The sequence below is a fragment of the Rhipicephalus microplus genome, chromosome X (genome assembly GCF_043290135.1).
Source record: "Rhipicephalus microplus isolate Deutch F79 chromosome X, USDA_Rmic, whole genome shotgun sequence".
Lineage (NCBI taxonomy): Eukaryota > Metazoa > Arthropoda > Arachnida > Ixodida > Ixodidae > Rhipicephalus > Rhipicephalus microplus.
Window position 1 is genome coordinate 317,610,635 of NC_134710.1, and position 24,628 is coordinate 317,635,262.

At 44.1% G+C, this 24,628-nt stretch overlaps 1 protein-coding gene across 7 annotated transcripts in view; it reads right to left on the reverse strand.

Moving 5' to 3' along the window:
• LOC119185247 (uncharacterized) overlaps nucleotides 1–24,628 on the reverse strand; it is a 255,979-nt gene that overhangs the window by 5,771 nt on the left and 225,580 nt on the right. For 6 of the 7 annotated variants that reach the window (XM_075879539.1, XM_075879544.1, XM_075879540.1 and 3 more), the window contains one exon: nucleotides 11,914–12,057. The exons of the other annotated variant lie outside the window; for it this stretch is intronic. In XM_075879539.1, coding sequence (XP_075735654.1) covers nucleotides 11,914–12,057 — 144 coding nt within the window. The remainder of the gene's footprint in view (nucleotides 1–11,913; nucleotides 12,058–24,628) is intronic. 7 annotated transcript variants of the gene reach the window in all.

Genomic DNA, 24,628 nt, shown 5'->3' on the forward strand with positions numbered 1-24,628 from the left:
GGGGCGTGCAAATGATCTTAAGCCACAGAACTTAGCCAGTGGCTTCACAATGCTAGCTGTGTTAACCAAAGCATTATTGTGGAGCCATAGTAGAAAATTCTTCACATCCTTCTGTACTTCATGCAAACATGCTCATAGTGTTGGAACCCATACGCAGGCCTCCTAATAAATGGCACTATGTGCGTGAGGCAGGTATGTTGAAGCCGCCAAGTTGTAGGAGGAAATTTAGATTTTAGAACATTATCTTTCAGATGACACTTCTGCCCTTCCTGGTTGTGTCCTCCTCCTCTTCCCACAGACTCTAGGTATGGTTACCAATCATGAGCTGCTGCTTTGCTGCTATTTGATGTCATTATTCCTGAAAAGTGGAATACCATCTGAGCACTGTCAGTTGCTGCGATATTCTCAGCTCATCTATACCCCCTTTTCTTTGAAATCAACACTAAAAAGGTTATATCTGCTTCCCAGGCCCCTTCTTGAATAGCAACAACGGCATTTTCTAATAAAAAGTAACCTAGCCGTAGAGCCTTTGCAGATGTTGGCTAAGGTGTGTTCCAAGTGCTTCTTCACGATGCAATGCTTGTAAAACACCTACATATCTCTAAAGAGGCAAATCACTCACAGCCAAATCATTTCAAAATTGGCGTTCTCAGTACAGTCGACAGGTATTTCAGTGCTGCCTAGCCTTTTAAAAAACTAAAGTATAGGCCTGCATTCCGTACTTAGCGGGCAGGAAGTCCGATCTACTATTGCCTGTCCTTGCGAAATGGCATTTTTTGACAGGTCGTAACTAGAAGAAAAACCATATTATTCAACATGTTTTTATTTATTATGAAAGCTGTTGTGCAAGAAACTAAGTGGGGCCAGTTAAAGAAATATCAAAATTTTTTTTAAACGTCAGAAGTTTGCGTGCTCTTTTTTTGAAATTAGTACGATCATGTCTTTTTATTGAAAAGTGTTATTATTATAAGCTTTGACTGTTTTATAAATAAGCATGCTGAGAAAGTAATGCGAAATTTTCACCACTCCATCATTTTTATATAAAGGCCTGCAAACTAAGCAAACAAATAGTTTCTTCGTTGATTTTGATACTTATTATAAAAATATCTGAGTGACTCAGAGAAGTGAAAAATAGTTGAATGTAAGCACAAATACGCATATATTTAGCTACACAAATTTGAAGTGCTTAGCTTTAATTTATTTTATGTAATTCATCACCAAAACCGGAAAAAAATATCAGAGCAGGTATGCGCAGCACTCCACCTCTTCGTCATTAGTGATTTACTGTGCTTCGAGATTCCAGCAAAAAAAATTGTCGATCCTACGTGGAATCACCCCAGAGTTATTTAAATGTACACGGGCACCGGCATCACACAGGACTCCAGCGTTTTGCCTCCATCGAATTATTAGTGCCGCTGCTTGGAACAAACCCTCGTCTTTAAGGTTAACACTTTCGTGACTGCACCTATCCTAATCGATATTACGCTGTCGATATTTACAGCTTCAATACTTGGGCCATTCAGAGCGTTTGTGGACACCTTGTGCCACCTGACATGTAAAAGAAAAAGTATTTTATCAGTTTCACTTATGTGTTTCCCTTTTACAACAGCGTTGTTATTTTAAAGCACCTTTCTATACCCGCAGGTGAGCGTGCATAGTTTCAATGATGGCATCAATGTCTCATGTGACTGTTTCACAAGAACAGCGAATTTTGGAGGATTCCCATACATCTGGGCTGAAATCTTTAAATGATGACAACAGCACAGATTCAAAAGACGACAGCAACACTTCCGATTTCAGCACGGAAAACGAGAGTTTATCGAACCACCCCAGAACATCAGCGGTTGTCCGCTCGCGAGTTTAGCTTGGTGCTTGAGCCTTGTTATGCCCAGCGCGCATCAGTGCAAGTTGATTCGATGTGTTCTGAAGGTTTATTTATTTATTGGTTTTACAGATACTGCAGGCCCGATAGAGCCCCAACAGGAGGGGCAAAAGTGCAGTCGTAAAGGCTAGATATTTAAACACAATGCATTGAAAGGAAAAATAAACAGAAGAAGGTTAGGGCTCTTTTCTACTCGATGTGTACACATCTTTCAGGTGGGACCCCTAGCCGGTGGCAGCGCAGAGAGTGCAGTTTTATGCATAAAGGCAGCCGGGAGTGAACCTTGGGAGTGAACCTTGGAACTGCACTCCATTGCTGCGTGGCCCTTCGTGAACACTGTCGACTTATTTTTTTTTTACTGCTCAAGTTATTAGAAAGAACCGAAAACAAATGTTTTCTGTGAAACATGCGCAGCAAACCTGTGTTTTACCACATTGCGAAACTGCTTCAGCCAGTGGCATGGAAGACACACCACATGCAATGTTATTCTGTGTACACAAAACCTTTTGTATTTACAATGCTGATATTTACAGGGTAACTGTGGGTGCTTGTTCCTTATGCCTGAATGTATATTTCGATTTTTTATGCTTACCCTGTTCAGAGCAGTGTTGATGGTTTTATGAAATCTTTTTTAGTTCATGTTACAGTTTTTTTGTTTATTTTTTCATACTACATTGTTGACAAATTTGTGGTTTTAAACTCACTTTGAAGAATAACTCCTTGTTGTACAATTTGATACCATAAACATCAGAAATATTAGATACCATAAAAAATGTTTCCTGAACTATCCAAAAACGGCAAAGTTTCTCGCGGTGATGAAAGTGTTAAGAGTGTTAAGCTGTATGACAGTTGAACTATCTTGGCAGTAATATAACCCCATTGATAGTTTGACATGAAACTTGGTTATTCTGTTCATCTTCAATATTACTGAAAATTTCAAGCAGCTATTTCACATTCCCTAAAATTAAAGCACAGAGGTTTTTTGCATTTGGTTCCATTAAAATGTGGCCAGGATCAAACCCATTAACGGGAAAACCATACCAGTGATGCTACCGAGGTCTTCTGATTAGCAGCACTTTTTTTTAGCAGAAAAAATCCCATTTTGGAGAACTTTGGAGCAGCGAAATTTTTCATTTTAGAACACTTTGGAGCAGGTAATTTTAGATCTGAAATCACTCTGGAGCAACTAACTTCACATCCCAGAGTACACTGGAGAAGCAAGTTGAATTGATATTCCAAAGACATGAATAATTATTTTGGCGCTCTTGTGAAGAGCTAGAAATATTTCGATTCATTGCAAATGTCACGGAGCCAAAATTTTAGGAGCGCTCCTTCTTTCACTCGATGATGTAAAGATAACGGCGTCATGCTGCTGAGCACGGGTGTAAACAGGGTTCCCCTTAAGAAAGGTGGGGGGGGGGGGGGGGAAGCAAGTGAGGCTTGATATGTCGGGTTTAACGTCCCAAAACCACCATATGATTATGAGAGACGCCGTAATGGATGGCTCCGGAAACTTTGACCACCTGGGGTTCTTTAACGTGCACCCAAATCTGAGCACACGGGCCTACATTTCCGCCTCCATCGAAAATGCAGCCGCCGCAGCAGGCGAGGCTTCATTGCAGCGTTCCCCACCCTACAATTTGAATGTATGAGGCAGGGTTCGTGGACCCGCCCACCCGATCTTAGGTGACTAAGGGGGTGGCTGCCCTCAGCTCTCCAACTTATACAGCGATTACTTCCATAGTAAATGAACAGAACACTAGTTCAATAAATTTGTATTTTATGGTTTAACTTTCAAGTACATGCACCTAATGTGGTTTTATGAGCAGACATGGTAGACAAATGGTGTGGCGTACAACGCAAGAGGTTCACACTGTCTCAAATGTATTTCCCTAAGACAACTAGATTCTTTTCTACACTATCAAACATATGTTGCTGGGTGTAACAAGACATCACATAGCTATCCCTATAAAACCAACCTCCTTTGACACTTCCACCAATTGAGAAGCTTATTGGTGCTGGGACTACGTGATTTAACAAACTTCGTTTTCCTTTTGCGGCAAAGTTTTATATGGCTAGGGCTTTGTCTGTATACCAAAACCTGCTAGTGTCATCTAGCAAGCAGAGCAAAAAAAAAAGAAAAAAAAAACAATTTGCTGTATGCATATGCCTAAGACGAATCAAAGAGGAAAGCTGTATTTATTTATTGCAATAGCAATCAAATGGACATTCGCGACGAGTCCTGGCCGACACTGTCATGTCACCCCACCCCGCACATCCCATCAGCGCATTGACATTTAGCCTTGAAAAGAGCGAAAGTGGCAAAACTCACCAAAAGGGCGTGTTCACACTTGAGAAGAAGTTAAAATGAGAATGCCAGAGCGGCCGGAAAACCATGACCGCACGCGTCGAAGATGTTCATATTCGTTCTGCCCCATCCCACAGCTGCTGCCGTCACTAACTTGACAATTAATTCGATTTTGCCTGCTTTCTGAGAACTGAAGTTCATACCGAATTCTAGTGATACACGCAAAGTACTGAAAAGAAACAGCTCGCACCTTTTCAAATGTTTTTCATACTCCAGCAGAAACGTCACAAGCGAACGCACTGGCAGCGGCAGTAACAGATTCAGTTTGCTGTACATAAATGCCAGACATGTTGGGGCATGCCAACCAGCTACTGCTGCACCGTATAATTCCAGAGCTCTCGACGATCGTAATGCAAACCAGGCTCTCAACGAATGCGTCCTCAGTGAGACCGTCAAGCTTTGTTTCTGTCTCTCTTTTCCCGTGTCGTTGCGCTGCCATTTCAAAATGAGTACTATGAACCAGGTAGACCAAACCAAAGTACTTCTCGTCATGCTTCGCCATGCTGCCAAGGCTGGTTTGCGATTTGAGCCAACCCGAGGCCCCGCCGATGCCTTTGCCGTCATGTTGAATCTGTGGCCGGCTGGTTAGATTACGTGGTTTGATATCTAGCATAGCCAAAGCCTTGAGAGTGGACACCGGATCTGCTTTTGCGTGGCCAGAAAATTGGTCTCAAACCGATTCTTGTGCACTGGCCGTGCAGCATGGTTTTCCGGCCACTTGGGCGACGAAACGCGATAGTTTCCAGAGAGTTTCGCCGTTTCTCTCTCTTCGAGGCCAATTGTGAACGCATGATAAATTCACTCACTTCGCCGCCTAAGTGGCTGCAAAACCACGCTGCAAAGCTCGCCGTTTCTCTCTCTTCGAGGCTAATTGTGTACGCACGATAAATTCACTCGCTTCTTTGCCGCTCAAGCGACTGGAAAACCACGCTGCAAAGCTGGAACGAACCACGCTGCAAGGCTGCGAGGCTTTCGCGTGGTTTTCCCACCATGCAAAAGCAGATCCTCTTTCCGCTTCAGGGCTTTGGCGGCACAAGCTTACACCACTTGATCTAAACAGCTGACCACAGATTAAACATGGCGGCAAAGGTGTCGACAGTAGCTCGTGTGAGTTCAAATTGCAAACTACCCATGCAACACGGCGAAGCTTGACGGCCTCAAAAAGCACGCGTTCCTAGAGTGCCTGGTTTAGATTACGATCGCCGAGAACACTGAAAGTAGATGGTGCAGCAGCAGCGAGTCTGCATGCCCCAACGTGTCTTGCATGCCCCAACGTGCCACGCCAACCGTCGATTCTACTCGAGCAGAGAGGAACGCGCCACCTGTCTTCGAGGAGCATATGAATGAACGGGAGAGGAAGGGGGGGGGGGGGGGGGTCTTTGTGGCCTTAGAGCAGCAACTGTGAACTCTGAGGGCACGATCACCTGCAAGACACTATATTTGCATTATTAGGTCAAGTTGTTCACGAGTGATTTTAAGAGATATGAAGGTCCGCTCTGCACTGTTATTATTTGTATCAAACTCATCCGCATATTTACGAACAGCATTTTTACCTGTGTACCAAGCACCACGCATGCATGCAGTATAGAGTCTCTCAAAATATCTTGAATGCATTCACCCTAGAATACCACTGCAGCTATTGTGTCAGTTTTTCCTGTGTATACTTTCTCAGTTACCATGTTTTTTAGTGCCATGTTTTTCTCGCAATAATTTCAGTGCTTTGTTTCGCCGAAATTACTGAGGTTAGATGTACTTGAGGTCAAGTGCGAAAACTTTTATTTCTGTCAGACTGTGTCACCGTGCAGCATCACTGCTGTACGTTTGTAAATACCGTATTTACTCGATTCTACTGCGCCCTCGATTGTAACGCGCACCCATTTTTCTCGTTGGCCCGCACGATCACACCACTCGGGAAAACGAATCCTTTCGGGAGCCCCTTCCGTTTAAATATGAGGTACCGGGGAAGCTTGTGCCTATCTTACGTGCAACGGAGCATTGCCGTCACTCTAGTTTTACTGTTGCTCGATGTCAGCACACGAACTTGCTTCGACCCCTTCTTCTCGCCAGTTGTGATGCCAGGCATGTCGAAGTAAAGAGGCGTTTGACCGGCATTCCCGATTTGCCCAAGCAGGTAGCCGTTGTTGTGCCGCAAGTTTAGGACGAACCTCTGAAAACTGTGAAGCTTTTCTTCGTACTCCTCTGGCAACTTTTGGCATCTGCCCGTTCGCCTTCCGAGGGAAAAGCCTTTCCTCTTCATAAAGTTAGTTAGCCAGCACCTGCACGCTTTGAACTGGCTCGGCATTAGCTCTTTTTCTAAGGCTAACTGCGTAGCCTGCACTTAGAGCAGTTCTGTCGTCACGGGCCGCTGTGCCGCTCACTGTTCAATCTCATACTCGCCGAGCAGCTCTTCAATTTGCGAAACCGACCCTGCTGTGGTCCATTGAAGCCTTTAAGTGAATCTTTGCTGTCGACAATATTCTGCTTTTGTTTCCGCCAGTCCAGCACGCACATTTCGTGAACTCCGAACGACCGCGATGCAGCCCAATTTCCGTCCGTTCCGGCACACACGACAACTTTTCTTTTAAAAGCGGCATCGTGGTACACTCGTCGAGTTTTTGGAGTCGGTCCTTCCATGTTGTCGATGCTAATGCACTACTAGATGACGAACTCCTCAGCACACGTACGAAGTGCCGCACATGGGAAACACATAGGCAGAAATGGCCGATGTGCCAAGGCGACGCTCGTAGGGGGCGGCCATTTTGGAAATGCCGATGGCAATAGAATGACCGTATTCATTTTTTTCGTACTCGATTCTAACGCGCATGCGATTTATGAACTCGCTTAACTGGAAAAAAGGTGCACGTTAGATTCGAGTAATTACGGTATCACTTCAAATAGCCGCCTTGTGAATAGGTTTTCTTTTCAGTTTATCACTATTCAGCATGAATTTGTCGGTAGACATGACGTGCAATACCAGCTGTCACCTCAGTGAGGCGAAGGATGTTTAATTATAACGCGGTTTACGTCATAACTGACTGCGCCATTGAGAAAGTTCATATGAACCATAGCGCTTGTTTTGCAAACATTGATATCTGCGGTACTCGTGCCTGAAGTTAAAATTACCCTTTGTGGCGGGACAGTACATCAGACTAGCATTTCATGCAAATCATAGTTTACAACTACATAATCCTTGGTGACTGTTGATAAGAAATCTGTGCATAGGATCTGAGTAAAGAAAGGTTAAAGCTTTTCCGAAATCATTGTGTGTGGTGCCTCATTAGTTTGTGTAATTTTTTGTGTATGTTAGGCTTTTGTGTGTATGTTAGTTTTTGTGTATGTGAGAAACAGATTCATGTGAAGTCTCCTTTTGGAGAAAACGCCATTCGGTCAAATTACATATTTATTTTTTTCGCAAAAGAAGTCAGAATATTCATGCTGTAGTGCAATACACTTAATGAATACAATACACCCAAATTCCATTTGTCATATTTTAGTACGCATGTTTTAACCACAAAGCTCAGGCCTAGTTGTGTTGAAGTTAAATCCACCGAGCATATTTTCATAGCACCAATTTGTTGAAATGGGCAGTGAAAACAACAAACTTCAGCATCCAATTTTCCCTGTGAATCTCTCGTTCGGACGGGAGTTTGCCTATCCTAGGTATATTATCTAAACTTGGTACAGCTTAAATAACTTTGACTAGTTATGGATTCTTCCACTTATCAGTAACTTCAAAAATTTGCATCATAATATTGAAGAGTAATGACGACCGTTTTCGCTAAAGAGCTACAACACGGCGGGCGCAGAAAAGGGCGAAAAGCGGAGCAGGAGCGCTCTTACCATGACATCACATCGCTGCGACAGCAGCGATGCCAGTGTTCGTTCTCGGGGCTAATGGGCACCCAAGGTGCCAATGCGGTTGACGTTTTGTTAGTAATTTAAGCGCGAAGCAGATCTTATTAGCACTGAATGATTAGAAGCAGTCTCATGATGACTGGAGATAGCGAGCGCCAGCAATCGCGCCCTTTGAACAAACGCAGCTTCCCACCCCCTAAAACGAAGCTACAGGAAGCAATGAATGCGATATTGTGATATTTATTTCTTTACTGCCATTTATTAACCATGGAAAGCGAGGGCTGTACGAGTAACATGGCGTAGCCACTTTTCCAGCAAAGCCGTCAGCGATGAGAAAGCTGCATGTATTAAAACCAAATTGCAGTTGCTCTGATCGGGAGGCATATTTTTATTAATGAATGAATGGAATAACAGTTACTAATGTCCTGCAAGAGGCACGCGAACATGCTCGGGACTCCAATGTTGCGACTGAGAGGCCTAGCCTAACAGCCGCATCGCGGGCTTGCTGGATAGCCTATTTCTGGTCCACTAGGCTGGAGCTACGCAAGGCAGCCACCCACCTTGCTGAAGTAGCATCGTGGTTAGCATCGTTATACATTGTAGTGCACTCCCAGAGCACGTGTCTAAGCGTAGCCGGGGTCAGTTTGCATTGGTTGCATATGTCATTATGAGATAACATTTGGAAAAAAGAAAAAAATTGCCCGCAGCTTCCCTCGGGGGAACACTGAGGAGGATGCGGACCATATAATTGGTTAACGGGGTGTTAAAGTGCGACTTACTTGGGTCGATGGCTAAATTGGTTAACGTGGTTGTGAAATGGGGTGTTAAATTGCGACTTACTTGGGTCGATGGCTAAATTGGTTAACGTGGTTGTAGGAGGGGGTGTTAAATGAGTGAACACGTACACACGTATGCGAAAGGGCGGCGCTGGTCGAAGGGACGTCGATCATTGTGTTTGTGGATTCGTTGGAATTCATTTCACCGCGACCTTGGACGTCGACGCGCCGTACAAACCAACCGACGAGCGGCAACTGAGCGAGCGAGCGCCGACCTTGAGTATATGTACAGCACGACGGCGCATGCACTGTCAGCTGTTGAATGTTCTCGAAGCGCGACGCCACATGCGCGTCCACTGGAGAATCAGGAGAATTGTAGATGTCGAACGCGGTGTGTAGAGGAGGAAGGGTGCACAGATGGTGGAGGAGTGAAGCGCGCGCGGTGTGTAGAGGAGGAAGGGATGCACAGATGGTGGAAGAGTGGGCGACGGCGCGACGGCGCATGCGCGCGCGTCAGCTGTCGAATGTTCGAGAAGCGGTGCGGACGGCGCACTACAAGGCGCGAGTATAAGATGCTCCGCATCTAAAAGATGCAAAAATTTTGTACTCGTACTTTAGCATTCATGAGCTCGAAAGGGCACTATACTCTTTCGAACTCGTGAATGCTAAAGCCCGAACACCTTACCGTACGGTGTACGGTTTATTAGGGGCATTTACCGCAATAGCGATTACGAACACACATGAGCTGGAAGGAATTATGAAAAGGCTCTTCTAGATTAACATAGATGGATAAAGCGAATTTGAGGAAAAGTGTCGACGCATTCTCACCATTCGCGTGTTCTTCTGTGGACACGGAGCATAAAAAATTGGACCTCGATTTCCAGAAATAGACATTCTGGTGGCAGGCATGCATGCGGTTATTAGTGAAACTGCTCTAGTTACGTGCAGAGCGTTACATGCTACTTATTAGAATACTGGTCACGAGCCCAGAGCTACGGAGAGCACGTTTTGCCATTGAGTTCCCTTGCACAACAAAAGTTGCATCGGCACCAAGCAGAGCCTCGTGGATTACCTGAGATGCACTTGTGACCGCTGTTTATTCAGCATAATAAATCTAGGTACAGCGGTGAGCACTGTTAAGGTGAACACGCGAGCACGTGGCCGACAGCACTATCAGCGCCACATAACACACATCGTTCAAAGCATTGCACATGCGCAGCATGTGCTCTGCGATAAACTTTTTCAAGCACTCGCACTCCGTCATAGATATGTTGTTCATCGTCTGCTAGCTGCATTTGTCTTCTAAGATGATGCATTGTGCTTTTTAAGTTATTTCCTTCTTTGCAGTTTTTTTAATAGTAGAAATGTAAAGGGTTTCCTATTCGTTTTTCTTTTTTAATTCATGCTCAAATTCTTGTTTAAGATCCATATTGAAATGCGCGACATGCCAGCTTAGCTGACAAAGATGCAGCCAGAAGACGATGAACAAGCGTTCCTATGACATGAGGTGAGTGGTGGAAAGAGTGTATCGCAGAGCCCATGCTATGCAAGTGCAATGTTTCTGAGGGTGGATGTTACGCAGCGCTGATAGTGCTGGTCCCCACGTGCTTGCCGGTTCACTACCCAATGGCGCCATTTAGCGCAAAAACATTTAAACTATACCAGCCTGTATCAAAGCGTTCATATCAATTTAAGTAACTAAATTTGACATGTGGGTGCACTGGCAACCGTGAAGGCACGGGTGTGTTTTCTAGTCTGCAGCTGTGGTGTTGAAATCTGGGAACATTAAATGGATCATTTAATGCCAGCATTCTTAGAGTGTACATATTTTTGATGCATGTATTACAGCTGTAAAAAGGTGACGCAGGATGCAGTGGTTTCACTACTGCTCCAAAGTGCGCCAAATTAGATTTACTGCGCCATTATGATAATATCAATGAAAATGGCGCCAAAGTTGGAATTTTGCAGCGTTTATCCCCGACAATAGCCACACCGATGCGTCAAAACATGTGCAGATTGTTCTCGGGGCCACCGAAACCACAACCACGTACCGCGGTGAGCACTCTTAAGCCTCGTTCACACCGAAGGCGGAGCGGCCAAAGCGGTGAAATGGCAACGTGGAGAGCAAGGAAAAAGTCTTTTCAGGGCGGCCAGGCAGCAAAAGCAGGAGGAAAACCAAGCAGAAAGGCCGATTGCTCCCCGACCAGTTTTTTGCCGCCCGCTGAAGTCGCCGCTTTGCCGCAGCAAATCAGAACACCACACGGTGGAGGCACGACGATGTACCTTCGGAAGCATTGCCATGTGACGACATGCACGTAAAAGCACAAGGTGCCCGCCTCTTCTGCCGTACAGCCATATGAAGAAGGCATGCGGTCTGAACAAGTTCACACACTCACCGCCTCGCCGCTTCAAAAAGCACATATGGGCGCTTTGCCGCGCCAAAGTGCAGTACTCACCATTGTACGTGGTTGTGACTTTGGTGGCCCTAAGAACAAGCTGCATACGTTTTGACGCAGCGGTTTGGCTAGTGCCTGTGATAGATGCTTCGGAATTCCAACTTCGGCGTAAATTTCGCTGATATTATCATACTGGTGCAGTAAATTTCATTTGGCGCACTTTGGCGCAGGAGTTGAATGACTGCACCCAATGTCACCTCTTCACAGCTGTAATACATGCATCAAAGAATATGTGCACTCCAAGAATGCTGGTATTTAAACGATCCATTTAGCGTTCGCAGGTTTGGATACGACAGCTACAGGCTAGCAATCACACCCGTGCCTTCACGGTTGCCAGTGCACACACTTATCTTGTCAAATTTAGTTACTTAAATCAATATGAACCCTTTGATACAAGTTGGCAGAGAGTAAAGGTTTTTGTGCAAAATGGGTCCGTTCTTGCACCACTTCCATCATTGCATCTAAATGCCAAATGCACCACCAGCAACCATATCTAACTGCAGAAGCTAATTCTCACTGTGCCTCAACAGGCAGCGATACAACACCACTCAATAACACAAAGAATAAGTTTCTTACCTTCATGATAATGTTCTTAAGATACTCAAGATTAACAGCATGCTTTTGTCTTTCATAGTTGCGTTCATGTCGTCGTATTTCTTCCTTGAGAACCCGGATCTGCTCAGTCATTCTAAGATTGTTGCACTCTGACTCGTTCAGCAACTGCATTAAAAAGAAAAAAACAGTGTTAATGAATCATAAATTGGTGTTTCTTTTTTGGGTACTGAGGATACACTCAACGTTGCAGCGATCAGCCTCGTGTGCAAAAGGTTCGTGGTTCATATCCCGGTGCCACCTAATTACCCACCGGACTAAAAAAATTTTCCACATTATCATAGAATTGCACTAAGAGGCCTGGGCTGTGGCATCTGACCTGTGACCACCACCGAAGCACACCCTCACCAGAGAAGGATTAGCCATTCTGGTGCAATATCTGGCCGCTGACTCCCATATCGACACAACAATGAACCCTTGGCCCTCAGTCCTCAGCGGCTGCGAAGCAACTGACCACAGCGGTAGTCAGATCTGCGACACAGCAGAGGGTGCTGAGAACCTCTGGCTCCGGAGAAGCCGCCATTGAAACCTGAATGTGGTAACGTTTAACGCTAAAACCTTATGTAGTGAGGCAAGTTTAGCTGTGCTATTTGAGGAGCTAGAGGGTGTTAAATGGGATATAATAGGGCTCAGTGAGATTAGGACAGGTGAGGGCTATATTGTACTACAGCATGGGTACATCTTTGCTATCGAGGCTTGGCTGACAGAAGAGAACTGGGAGTGGGGCTCCTTATCCACAGAAATATAGCTGGTAACATAAACCTGGAATACTATTGCATTGACGAAAAGGTGCTAGGTATTATAACTAAATTCAATAAAAGATACAAGATGAAAGTGGTACAGGCTTATGCGGCTACATTCAGCCATAATGAGGTATTCGTTTAAAATTCTATGAAGAAGTGGAATCGGCACTGAGTAAGGCAAAAACACAGTATATCATACTGATGGGCGACTTCAATGCCAAGGTAGGGAAGAAGCAAGCAAGAAGAAGGAGACCAGGCATTAGAGGTGATGGCATCGGTACTAGAAATGCCGGAGGGTAGTTGTTAGTAAAATTCGCAGAATGCAATAATTTACGGATCTTGACTACCTTCTACCGAAAACGAGTGAACCAGAAGTGGACATGAAGAAGCCCTAATGGCGAATGTAAGAACGAAATAGACCTTATACTGAGTGCACACCCAGACATCGTGCAAGATGTGAAAGTGCTTGGCAAGGTACGATGCAGTGGCCATAGAATGATAACGTCTTGAATTCACCTATACCCAAAGAAGGAATGACCAAAACAGGTACACAAGAAGCTAATCAATGAGCTAGCACTAAGAGGGAAAGTACAGGAATTCAGTCTCTCCCTTCAAAACAGATACTCGGCTCTTATATAGGAAACTGGTCATAGCGTTGACGCAATAAATACTAATCTGACGAGTATCATTATGGAGTGCCCACTGAAAGTTGGAGGTACGGTAGTTAAATAGGACACTAGCAAGCTGTCCCAGAACACGAGAAACCTAATTAAAAATCCCACTCACCAGTAAAGACAAAACAGGCCAGGAAAGCCTTAGAGAGAATGAAAAGAGGCAAAGCTGCCAGTGAGGATCAGGTAACATCAGTTATGCTGGAAGACGGAAGACAGATTGTGTTAGAAAAACTAGTCACCCTGTTTACCAAGTGCCTTCTGATGGGGAGGGTATCAGAATCTTGTAAGTATGCTAACATAGTCTTAATCCATAAGAAAAGGAACGACAAGGGCTTGAAGAACTACAGGCCGATCAGCTTGCTCTCCATCGTATACAAGCTATTTACAAGGTTACTGCTAACAGAATTAAGACAATAGTATTCAATCAACCAAAAAAACAAGCAGGATTTTGAAAAGGCCACTGAACAATCGATTACATTCATACCATCAATAAGGTGATAGAGAATTTCTCAGAATACACCTGACCCCTATACATAGCCTTCATTGATTAAAAAAAGGCATTTGATTCAGTAGATATCAGCAGTCATGCAGACACTGCAGAATCAGAGTGTAGACGAAACATAAACAACATGTAAAAAATCTTCAGAGGATCAACTGCCACCTTAGTGCTCCATAGAAAGGACAGAATACTAATAAAAAAGGGTGTAAGACAAGGGAATACGATCTCACCAATGCTATTTACCACATGCTTACAGGAAACTTTCAGAGGCCTTGAATGGGAAGAGCTAGTGATAAGAGTTAATGTAGAGTACCTTAGTATAATTTGATCTTCACTGGTGAGAAATTGCATTGCTGAGTAACTCAGGGACGAATTGAAATTCATGATGAGTGAATTAGACAAGGAGAGCAGAAAGGTAGGTCTTAAGGTTAATCTGCAGAAAATGTATGTAATGTACAACAACCTCATAAGAGAACAACACTTTTAGATAGGTAGCAACTGCGGAGCCTAACCACGAGACTGAAGTGACTAGAAGAATAAGAATTGGGTGGAGCACATTCGGGAAGCATTCTCAAATCATGACTGGTAGATTGCCACTATCCCTCAAGAGGAAGGTATATAACAGCTACATCTTGCTGGTACTTGCCAATGAAGCAAAAACCTAAAGGCTTAAAGAGGGTTCCACTTAAACTTAGGACGACACAGCAAGCAATGGAAAAAAAAGTGATAGGTGTAATGTTAAGAGATAAGAAGAGAGCAGAATGGGTCAAGGGACAAACCGGAGTTAAAGATATCATAGTTGAAATCAAGAAGAAGAAATGGGCATGGGTCGGGCGCATAGCCCGTAAGCAGTGTAGTTGTTGGTGATGAAAGGTAATTGACTGGATTTCCAGAAAAGGCAAATGGGTGAGAGGGAGACAGAAAGTTAGGTGGGCAGAGAAGATTAGGAAGTTTGCGGGTATAAAGTGGCAGCAGCAAGCACAGGACCGACTTGACTGGCGGAACATGGGAGAGGCCTATGTCCTGCAGTGAGCGTAGTCAGGATGACGATAATACACATTCGGGGTTTGAGGGTATTATAAAGGGGACTGTTAAAATGGGTAGTGAGAGCAGGATCGTGGTATAACACATCAGTCACATCTAAATGTACAATGTGAGCAGAAATTTCCAGTGCAAGATATGAATAAACAAGACAATACAGATAACATGTTAAAATTTACTCTTTGTACAATATTAGAGCCGGGAGAGTATTGGTTATCAAAGGCACTAATGTCACAAAGAAGGTGGCTCATTCGCCCCGCCGCGGTGGTCTAGTGGCTAAGGTACTCGGCTGCTGACCCGCAGGTCGCGGGATCAAATCTCGGCTGCGGCGGCTGCATTTCCGATGGAGGCGGAAATGTTGTAGGCCCGTGTGCTCAGATTCGGGCGCACTTTAAAGAACCCCAGGTGGTCGAAATTTCCGGAGCCCTCCACTACGGCGTCTCTCATAATCATATGATGGTTTTGGGACGTTAAACCCCACATATCAATCAATCAAGGTGGCTCATTTGGTGTTCTGGAGGAAAAGAAACGGAAAAGATATAATTCCTCAAGAACTTTGCGCACCAAGTAGATGCATTTTATATGTGAAAACTCTCTCCACACGTTCGTTTCTTACAATCATAAAGTTTTTGTATATTTTAACCTTTTTTGTTTCTTTTTTGGCAGAAAATTTTCAAATTACACGTTCCACTTAATGAGACACGTGTATTTATTTGGCTTAGGTATCGAACCTGGTATTGCAAAATGTCCATTTGAAAAGCGTGTTCTTAAATCTCACAGCCTTAAATTAGTCATTATACGCCGCTGTAGTACGTAATAACAAACTAGCAGCTGGCAACCACTGACCATGCGGCACCATTCTGGATAGTCAAGTATCCAAGCCATTCCAAGCTAATTGACTGTGAAAATAAGGTTTGTCAGGGCATAGCCTCTTAGAAATCTAGGAGGGTATGGTCAGGGAAGGTGCAGTGTACTATATTATAGTGAAGGTTTGTGTCCTTTGTTGTTTGTGTGCATGGTTAAAAGTGAGATATGTGTGAGAGTGTAAGCCGTAAGTGATGACGGGAGGTAAATTGCCGTGTTCATGGGTGCACTGGGCCGCTCAACATTCAGACTGGTCATGGATGTATTGTCACCAGCAGACCGCGGCAAGGTGTGGTTCGAAGCAGCCTGGTATAAACATGAATAGATCGACTTCTGCATCTGACACATGGCCCGACCTCGGACAAGGCAAGTCAACGCCCATGTCCAGTGTACTGGTAGGCTGTCAAAGGGGAGCCTCTAACACTAGTGAGTGCATTGGGCACGATACACGTGGGGATGAGGACAGTGTGTCAAACTTTCGAGGAAGATTACAAACGTGGTTGATTGAGCTGTGTTGACTGCCTTGATATTGTTTTTCTTTTTCAGACTATACACGGACTCGAATGCCTGACAAAGCTGTCAGTTGTGATTAATTACTGTTAAATAAATAAATTTCAGTCAACAAGCTGTGTTTCTTTTACTGTAGCAGTCCAGCACTGTCACCTCTCTCTTGATTGATACAATATATATACACGAGATTTTGCAGGTGTTTTTCTTTTGATGCGTGGAAATATCATGAAAAGAAGTAAATCCTAATTAATATCACAGCCCACACCATCCACGCAATCGTTGTTCTGAAAGGATACTGAAAAAGTCCTGAAATGTTGTTTTGAAGATGTGCTGAGGTTGTTATGTGTATGGACAAGAGACGAGATTAGTGCCATTCTAGTACCATAAAAGGACATTCTGAGGGCATCCCATTGTCCTCACGGAGGCATACTGGGGACGTCCTGAGACTGTGTTTGTGTTTTCTGGGTACTAGTAGTTCATACCAGCCAACCTGGCAACAGAAAAATTTGTAAAACCCCGGAGCAGAGAAAAGGGGGGGTATCGACTTCCTTTTTATTTTTAGCTACGATGGATTTACTTTTAGCGACAAGCCATAATCTGCTGCCATAAGTCAAATTGACACGCCGAATTACTACCCCCCGTTTTTGACAAAAAAAAAAACACAAAAACAAGAGGGGGGGTGTCCTAAACGCAAGCACAAACATCGGCGTCTCATAATGGCATAGTGGTCAAACACACGAAGGTAGGGTTTTCTACTAAGGTGAAAGGAGGAGTGCAAATGTTCCCGAAATTTCGCGTCATCAAAACTAGCAATACAAATCGATTTTCACCAAAACAAATAGCTTTAGTCTTCACATGTGAACGAATGGGACAGTGCAGCTGGCTGCCGCGAAAATGCAAGTCAAAGCTATGACTTTGCTCGCTACTAAATTCTTTCGATCGGAACCCCAAAACGCTTCTAGTCTTTTTGCTGCATTAGCCATGTGTCCTCGAAGCTTGTAGATCGCTATCGCATGACCGCGACCCCGGTTTTATGCACGGTGGTTGTGGCAAACGGTAGTATTGTTTTTAATCGACGTGCGTTCAAAAACTAAGCCGTTTTATACTATCTACGATCGCAACTACCGGGGTTTCGCCGCCCAGAGAGTTTACGGAAAGCAGTGTTGCTTTGAGTGGTCGAGCGTTGGCCGCCCGCACTTTCTGAGTTTTGAGTTTTGTCAGTAAACATGTCGCCATACACGATCGCGTCGAATGACCACAGTTTCGTCTACAGGAGTTGTGGCAACGACAGCCACACGCACTGTAGAAGACAGTGCGTGCGCTGGTCCCACATGTACTTCTGAAGCTTCGAGCACGCTGCACTCGATCGGTCTTCGTTAGACGGTTTCGGTGCTAAAGTTTATATCACACGCCGCAGTTAGAAAAACTGTTCAAAACATTCAAATTTTGGTCCGATGAACGCATGAATTTGGCTCGGGAATTTCACGAATTCGTATCTGCCGCGGTTTCGCTTCACTGAGAGACTACTGTAGGTTTAGATAAACCCCTCTCAAATTTGTTTAAATATTAAAGTACGGTGAGCTCGCAAAAAGCCTCGAGCAGACTGACTTGCACTTTTGTCAATGCCGCCAGATCTCGCATGGAAATTTCGATTCCCGGGAGATTTTTATAGCAATTGTACAAACGGAAGAAAAGGTCGAAATTCGGGATGAAAACGCCGTAGCCAATCGTGAAGGCCATGCTAGTTTACTAATTTCGTTTTTTGTATTGGAAATGAAATAAATTTTGCAAATTGTCAGGCAAGATTCGTAAAACCGTAAGCGCATTCGAAATTCCTACATTTTACGGGAAAATGGGAAGAGTTGACAGGTATGGTACTCAAACGTAATCTGCGAACTCCCGCGATGACACTTTATTTTCGCAGTTTATCATTTTTTTCATGTTAATTTCATTGGCAACCCGGGTTTGTCGATGTTAATTTTTGAAAATTTAAATGCGCACCACATTCCTTGCCTCAATTCGTGGACACGCAAGACTGCATGATTCACACATTTTGTGCTAGTGTAGCCTATAAAGAAGGTTGTTTCAACTGTGCTAGAGCGGATATTTGTGAGTTTGGCGACGTTTATGTTATCCGTGCTCTATACTAGTCAAAAATAAAAAAATTTTGAAGCTTTACCCGCGTAATAGGCGCACCCCGAACATGAAACCGGATTTCCTAAAAAAAAAAAGTGTTGCTATTATGCGAGTAAATGTGGTTACTCTCAGTCAGATAGATATTGCTCCCTCTTCCCTAAAAATGATGCCCCATAACCAAATTATTGTGCCATATACCCACGGACGCTGCCCGATTGCTGCACAGTGCATTGGAGGTTGCATCCTCAAATGTCAGGCAAGATTCGTAAAATCGCAAGCGTGGTCGAAATTCGTACATTTTACGGGAAAATCGGAAGAGCTGACAGGTATGGTACTCAAACGTAATCTGCGCTCTGTACTAGCTAAAAATAAAAATTTCAAAGTTTTACCCACGTAATAGGTGCTGCAGAAGACATTGCGTGCACTGTCAGCTATGATCTCTTCTACTGCTGTTTTGTCCGCAGCGTTTGCAGAAAGCAGCGTTGCTTTACTGGTCGAACGTTGGAGGTTTCGTCCACAGTGGTTGTGGCAAACCCTAACCACGCACACTGCAAAAAGGAGTGCATGCGTGGCTTCCAAAACTTTGAGCCCGCTGCTATCGGCCTTCGTTCGATGGTCTCGCTCTCAGCCCCCGCGATGAGAAAGTGTTCCGTATAATCGAATTTTGGTGCAATAAACACAACGTAATTCAGCTGGAGAATTCAACGAATTCGTATCTGCCGGTGTCACCTCACCGATTCTACTGTATGTTTAGATGAATGCCTCCTAAGTTACAAAATACGATGGGTTCCCAAAAAGCCTGGATCGGATTGGCCTGCATTTTTGTCAATGCGGCCACATCAAGCACAGAAATTTCAATTTCCGGGAGATTCTTTAACGTGCACCCAAATCTGAGCACACGGGCCTACAACATTTCCGCCTCCATCGGAAATGCAACTACCGCAAGGGCTACTTTATTCATTTCACCATATGTAACAGCACATCAAACTACAAAAAAATGGCACGGACAGGAAGTAAAGAGCGCTGACTTCCAACTGTTTTTTTCCACTGACGATACCAGGTATAAATACACGCGCAGAGCCAGCGGGTAAAGCAAAGACATAAAGCAAGGAAAAAATTCTGCAGGCAAAGCACTGGGCGATACCATGAAGTCCTTAATCACCGTGCTTTCAAAAACCTTAGCTCATCCTTGGTGAATGCATTTAAGTGATGGCATGCTGATACATCAATTTCGAGCAGACGTGGCAGGGATAGGAAATGGGGAAGCGTGGCATCAGCGCGTGAGAGACCCCCCCCCCCCCCCCCCTCAAGGCACAGAGCCGTGCTCCCGCAAGGGACAAGGGCCTTTTTCCTTTCGTTCAACCACACAATCATTCAACCCAGCGCCGGCTTCACGTGGCAGAGACGAAAAAGGCAGAAGCGTGATACGGGCGTGTCGCAGAGGGGCATTTTAGAGACCAAACATTCCACCGCAGCCTTTTCATTCCTTTTCATCTCTTTCGCGGGCAGCGTTAAGGTGTCGCATGTGCTGCAGCGCGATTGACCGGGGTGCTGAGAGCATTTTCGGAGCGCTGTATGTTGGAACTAATCGTGGGAAGTGGTTGGGCGTTCGAATTACCGGGCGTCTTCGCCCTTTGAAATACACATAGCTTTGACCGGACCTCATCGTGACTTCCGGAAGTTCTAATTAAGCGTGTTTGAAATAATGAGGTTTGACTGTAATTAGAAACTTGAGCCGTAGCTCTAAAAACCCAATGTAAATGTTATCTGGCATTTCATTTGTGAAAACTATAAATGTTAGGTTTTGTGTAAAAATACACAATTCCAGCAGTTTCATGAAAATCCGCTTTGGCGTTGTCAATGATAATTAAGGAAATTTTCTACAAATCTAAAAACCTGGCTTACATTCATTTTTTCAAGACATTTGGTGATTATGCGGGCAAGCATAGTTAAAAACAGGTCACTAAAGACAGGGCCAATACATGACTAAATACAAATTTTGTGTTTTTGCCGATAAACACCTTTGTTTAAAGTCCAAAAGTAGACCGCAGGTACTTGTCAAGTAACTCTAAAAAAAAATTATGGACACTTCACAATGGTTTGAAATGCAACGGCCCCTAAACTGTCGATCGCCTGTTCAACATACCTTAGCAGCACATTCTGGGGTGATGAGTAAAACAGATCTTTTTTGTCTATTGAAAATGCCAACACGCGAGTTTTTATGCTGCCGCAAGTACTCGGCAACCTGCGAACTATTTTTTATTAAGAATAGGTCTTATGTTTTTAGTAAGGAGAGCTTATCTTGCAGGAACAAAGCTAGACATTTTGCCAGGTTCCAATTTCTGAAATAATAACCTGAAGGGGGCATCCAACTTCATGGGTCTTCACGGAATATAACAGTTTGGCCCTTTTTAATCTCTGTCCGTGCAGTCTTTTTTAGTTTAATGCGCTGTTACACGTTGGATTGGTACATGAAAAATTCTAGGCATTTGCAAAGTGTGGCAGCACATGCCAAGCAAGAGTAATTATTAAGAAAGGCACACGTTATAAACATGCAGGCAATGGAGTACATGTATGTCAGAAACCTTTGGCGCCTGCAAGGTGATGCCGTACATGTGCGACGAAAACCCTCAAAACTGTGCTTGCCAGTCACCCCAATAGACCTTGTATGGCTATACTTTCTACCTGCTATAAAAGTTATCGTTTTGCTAAATGCTTGCCTTTTTGTTTGGCCTCTTAGCGGCTTGTCAGCCTTGCTGCTATCTGCTTCATGCTACCATAGCTACATAGACACATCATAACAATGTACAACCTCATCTCGCAGGACAACTTGAATTTTTCGCCAAGGCGTTCTCAGACAGTTGTGACAAGGCAGGCGTGGCGAGTCTCCCCCACTTTAATCTACTATCAGCGCAGGTAAAAAATAAGTGATCACAGTGTTCAATTCGGTCAACTCGCACATTCATAGATCGACTGTCTGACTCCAGTTTGCCTGTGTATGTCTGTAAATAAACTTTTTCCTGACTTACAAATGTTCAAACTTTTGCAAAAAAAAAACTTTGGCATTACAGGGATAGAAGCCCTTGCATCTATTTGCATCCTTACGGCTAGTCTTTCCATCCGAACAGTGACAGAATATGCAGGTTTATTTATTGTCACGCTGCACAGTTTCAGCTCTTCCTCCAAATCTTCTACTGCGCTATTGATTGCATTTAGCACCTTTGATCTGGTTGTATGCTGCCAGCACTTTCAAAGTAACCTTGCTCACGGCAATAATGACATTTGTACTCTTCATGCCACAACTTTCTGCTGTGTGATGTTCACACACATGAAAGCACAACAGGAAGTCAATGCTGATTCGATAGCTGTCCTTGGCATGGTTGCCTCGACGCAGAACATCAACCGTGTGCTTTTGTGGTAGACCTGAGTGCATCTTCAATTTAATTTGCAGAGTCTGTGTGGAAGCTAGTTCGATGATTAAAAACGATTTCACCAGGCTGATGCAATTATTAGAATGCTTTGAACATTCGAACGAATAGTACGGTATACAAATTACCTTCAATTCGAATTCAAATTATTGAAAATTTTGAATTATTCGCTAGAAACTAATAGATGCATACGAGTTAAAATGTACTACCTGTAGAGGTGGTTTCACTGCAGTGTGGAGATGCTAAACCGTGAAAGCACCTACCCAAAAGAAGTCCACTCTGCCGCCAAGCCCCCCTACAAATTTAACGGGTCCCTGCAACACTGTCAGAGCATTGTCAGAAAATGCTGCTGATCGGTAGTCGAGCCTACCAAGGACACCCAAGCCAAAAATCATAGCGCAGCATGCGGCGTGCAATTCACAATAAATTTTCAGTCAGCTGAAAATTGCTCACTTCTCTCGGCAAATGACTCCACAAGCTCAGAAAGCACGCGTGAAGTATTTTGGTTACTCGTGCCATCCTTCGATCTCTACTTAGCTTCCAGCGCTTTCGTCGAAACGAGAAGAAAGAATGCACTTGCAGCGTGTGAGAAATCTTTGCAACTCCGTGCGCACTGGATGAATTCTATAAATTTTTGCAGAGGCACTAAGCTTCTTTAGCGATTCCATTCCATGGCGACTTGAAAGTTGGATGGCCCCTTTAAATGAAAATATTAGCCTAAAATTAATTCATTTTATTAAGCTTAAAAGCTTGTTATGACAGCTTATATGCTCCAAGTATAATAAATTTCAAAATGTTACGTATATTAAGGGTTATGACTTGTATTCTTCTGAAAGTCAAATCCTGCTACTACTAAAGGCTGTTTCGACTTCCACTGAACAGAAAAAGAAATGGCATTTGCATAAAGGTCCTATTCCAATTTTAAAAAAATATTGTGCAGATAGTTAGGTCGTGATAAATATGCCCATTTTTCTTTATATGTCATATATACAATTCGAATTTGATTCAAAATTATTCGACCAAAATCACTAGTATTTGCTTCGAACCTAAAATTCACGATACGCACAAGCCTAGATATCACATCCATCTTCGAACGTCAGCTTTTAAGCCCCTAAGAGCTCATGTTGTGTCAGTACAACGTAGCCCGGTACTAGCCTATATCCAGGCGTTTCCACTGGCCCATAAAATCAGCCATGGTCTCTTGCTCAAGTTGAACTGTTTGGTTAGATTGGCATGTTTCAGCAATCACTGCCTTTCGGAGAGGGTTCGCAGCAGAATTATAAGTTCCTCATATGTTTTGATAGCTAGGGAGTGGGGTATCAGCAAGTTTTTGACGACTTCATACACTTTAGGTCCTACTACATTCAAGAATACCACTACACTCTTGTCTTCAGCCTCACCATTTGTCAAAATATAAAGCTCAAATCTTTCTAAGCACAACTCAAGACCCTTGCTTCTTCCATCAAAAATATGGATTTTTGCGACCTTTGCAACTGCCGCGCTTGCTAGACAGCAGTCTTCAGCAGCAACAGCAGAAACAAGTGGCGAACCACCCCACTACCATCTTCATCGCCAGTGTAATGTTATGTGCAGCAGCCAAGGAGTACCGCATGAGGAAACTACATTTGACGGTGCAAAACAAGTTTTTGGGGGAGGAGAGGGGTAGTAATTCTTTGTTGGGAAGTTGATATTCCATGACGCTCCTCTTCTGATAGTGCTGTTCTATTGGTGTATGTAACAAGCAGTTGAAATCTCCCATCTTTCTAGATCTGTATACCACATATCACTATTATGATGTATTTGTGGCTCGCACGGGGTCCAGTGCGTCAAAATAGCTGTTTATAGAAGAAACGCGCTCATATATACCCTATATCATACGGGGCTTTACCACCAACCAAGTAGGCTTGACTATGATTCCTCTTTATTATTACATAATCATCAATAATAATAACGAGAACCCATGTTCGTAGGTGAAGAACATGACTTTTACTCTATCATGGCTAGTTCCGCATTCCTACTTCCTTCTTTTTCTTCCCTCCGTCTGCTGCACCCCCCCCCCCCCCCCTAGCCCATGCCCCGCTTCTTCATTTTCAACAACCCCCCGAGGAGAGAAAAGGCGTGACACAATCCATGCTGTCGCTAACAACATGTACAACGCTTATACCGGCGTTCTACCACGTGGTCAATTGCCAAACACACGAGCAGGTTCTGACTACTTCGTCTCGTCCCTGATGCAGCTACGCCACTCGGAGAGGTGTTTTTGTACAGTTACCGGGTCGATCACACCACTGTGAAATGAAGCCTGCCGATGTGACACGCAAATGATGCGCACGCTTCCATCTCCGTCGTTTACACTTCGGTGCGGCGTCACGGCTGTACTGCACACTCAGGTTGTCCCGCAGACTGTTTAAGGCAGCGTTTTGGAGAAGACTCCATGAAGTGCTTGAACACCTGCAGCAACGTTTCTTGCTGCGGCTCGAACTATGCGCCTTGCTCTCTCGCAGCTCTGCAGGAATATTCTTGATGATACGCTTGCATGACAGGTTTACGCGGTTGTGGTCCTGCTTCCCCTCCTTTTCAGAACTCTCCGGTTTGCTTTCAGAGGCCAATCACTTTTAGGCAACCATCGTCTTGTTTGGTCTCATCAAGAGTTCTTCAAACTGAGCGAAACCGATTCAGGAGGTCCACGCCTTGCGTCTAACAGCGAAGATCCCACGCGTAACACAGGACTTCTAGCTTCACCGCTGAGAAGTTTGAAGGAGCCATCGTTGCTACTGGGCAAGC